The sequence below is a fragment of the Plasmopara halstedii genome, assembly GCF_900000015.1.
Source record: "Plasmopara halstedii genome assembly, contig: Scaffold_323, whole genome shotgun sequence".
NCBI lineage: Eukaryota > Oomycota > Peronosporomycetes > Peronosporales > Peronosporaceae > Plasmopara > Plasmopara halstedii.
The window spans coordinates 2,069,568-2,071,993 of record NW_020187244.1 but is presented as its reverse complement, the minus strand read 5'-3'; the positions used below and the strand labels follow the sequence as shown (position 1 = coordinate 2,071,993).

Genomic DNA, 2,426 nt, shown 5'->3' with positions numbered 1-2,426 from the left:
ACCTTTGCTGTTATTGTACTACTGAATGAATTCTTTTCTCGTCGGGCTATGATAGCATCGGGAGCAATGAGATATGGATTGTTGGGATTGGTCTACCCATGGATTGTACCTATTTACAAGTGGTATCGTGCTGAATTGTGCGCAAAAGATATTGTAACGTTCAAGCCTCACTTTATGCGACAACTACTGATAAAGACATCACTCATAAAGCGGCTTACCGACACAAGCTTTACTGATAAATTATCTCCATATTTGCCATTTTTATCGCCATTATCCAGAGCAGAGCAAATGAAGATGCTGAAGCAATTGCCTCCCGAGTCGCAACTAATGATGACCAGAGCGGGTCTTTATCGTTATTGTCGAGTTCAATTCAGAATACTTCCAAAAAGCATTGACTGTGATTCTGAAGTCGACGAATGCAAATAAGTGACATTCGGGATCGCCTAGGGCATGTTACGACACGTATGACGCTAGCAAAGCAGGAGAGTGAGGATATTTTCAAGAAGCAAATGCAGCCCTCGACTTACTTAGCACTCCATTCGACATCAGGCTTTGATTTTCATCGTTCTCATGTCGTACGAACATTTCAAATGCCACTTTCACGTGATCCAGTGCTTCATGAAATCATGACGTCGAGGATGTGGAATCTCTGCAAGATCATTTTGGTTAAACTACCGACTGCAAGGATGTTACATCGAACTGCCGCAATCTCAAGCGCTTTATTAGTGATGCAATTGTATGTTTCCAAAAAAAGTCGTAGAGCTTTGTCTTCGTTCAATTCATCGCTTCCTCGGCATTCAGTTCGGTTGCCTGTTTCGCACTTTTCCTGCGATTTGTGCAATTGCTCGATACAAAGACGACAGTGCCACTTTTTCGGTATGCCAAGCATTTTCTTTTGCAAAGCGTAAATACGTTGACCATTGCGGCTCACTCGGCGACTGAAAAGATCTTGACGTTGCGTACTGCTGCTTCCTCTGTGTTGATTGTGATGGCTGCGGTGTATGTTATTTGGAAAATGCGTCAGTTAACGACGTAGTAGATAAAGTTTAGATCATTTATTAGTATATTGTCGCTGGATACAAAAATCACGTGTGTTTAATGTGTTGCCTCATTGACTTAGCATTTTTCAGATCGTCAGAGAGAGAGAAGCATTGCTTACTCAAATGCTCACTAGTGAAGTGTCTATATTTGCGTCTACAAAAGTTTATGTGTTGCGTGAAATTCTTCGGCCTTCACGTATCCCTGGAATAACAATATGATTGCCACAACTATAAAACTATTCTCGAGCTCTATTTCATATTGCCATGCAAGCTTAGCACTAGTAGCATCAACAAAAACATCACTGAAAACGTACTGATTACCTTTTGTGACCGGACAGTACGAAGACCCTAATATTGAGCTCCGGAGACTTGAAGTGGCAACCAATTACTTCAATTCTTTTCATGTTTGTCATCATCGCGAAGAAGACGAAAGTCTATGGCGTTGCACGTAGAGCTTTGATAGCATTACGCAAAGCTGCTGACAACGCAAAATGATCCTCTAAATAAGTACGAAAGAATTTTGACTTTGACGTCCGGATCATCACCAACACTGTACCGAAACAAAGTGAATATAAGACTATAATTTTTTTCGTTTATCGCTATGCTCTTTATCGAGCCGCATTAAATAAATAAGTAGAAGCTCTAAAAACGGACAATTTGTGTACATGGAATGAAAGTTATAGCAACGATGTGGAATGTCATTTTTGGGCGCTTGTCAACGCGATGGTGGCGCAGAGCTATATCGCAAAAAGTCAGATGCGGTGGGACCTTGACTGGAAAATTTACGTGAATATAAACACTTAAAACCCGGTCGATTCCTGGTTAAATGAGGATTTTTCTTAGATTGCCGTATTCTGTTCGGTGCGAAGGCCAAACATATTCATATGATTCAACTGAAAAGAACTAGTGCTCTGAGTGAATCACAGTTGATCCTTGACATTTTGGGCCAGCTCGATATTTTAGCGGTAGGAATAAGTTAGTATTACATCGTTGAATGAATGCAGATGACGTCACAAATAACATGAAGTAATTGCGGGCGCATGACAGGAAGTGGTCGCAGACGTTATGGCAAATGCTAATAGAGAAAGGTGCATAAAATTCTGTATGTTGAGTCTTAAGAAGCTGCAATAAATTTCACAAACTTCAGACCTTGTCACATTTTGCACAATAATGAGCACTCAAAAATCTGCATGTTCGAAGCCACAAGAAGGCTCAAGACTTAAAAAACGTAATCTTTTCTAAAGCACAGGGGGTTCGCCATGTGGATGACGCTGTCGAGGAAGGGTCTTCTGAAAAATTGCTGTGAAGCCAGAAGATAAGGTCATAAATACGTGGTACTTAAAGCGTTGTGAAACCGCTCAGTTGAAAGTTGCTATGTATTATCTA

At 40.8% G+C, this 2,426-nt stretch overlaps 2 protein-coding genes across 2 annotated transcripts in view; one reads left to right on the top strand and one right to left on the bottom strand.

Annotated features, from left to right (window-relative positions):
• Positions 1-2: 2 nt before the first annotated feature.
• PHALS_15339 (uncharacterized protein) lies at positions 3-1,193 on the top strand. The gene has a single exon (XM_024724337.2). The coding sequence runs from the start codon at positions 417-419 to the stop codon at positions 906-908; it is 492 nt and encodes a 163-aa protein (XP_024575224.1). The 5' UTR covers positions 3-416; the 3' UTR covers positions 909-1,193.
• Position 1,194: 1 nt separating this feature from the next.
• The window catches only part of PHALS_08904 (START-like domain), a gene marked incomplete at both ends in the record, with an annotated part of 2,366 nt that continues 1,134 nt past the window's right edge, over positions 1,195-2,426 (bottom strand). Inside the window, one exon of the mRNA XM_024724335.1 lies at positions 1,195-1,388. Within this exon, the coding sequence (XP_024575223.1) occupies positions 1,195-1,388 (194 nt within the window). The remainder of the gene's footprint in view (positions 1,389-2,426) is intronic.

Coding starts and splice junctions, on each gene's coding strand:
- PHALS_15339 (XM_024724337.2), top strand. CDS start 417: ATGCAAATAAGTGACATTCGGGATCGCCTAGGGCATGTTACGACACGT.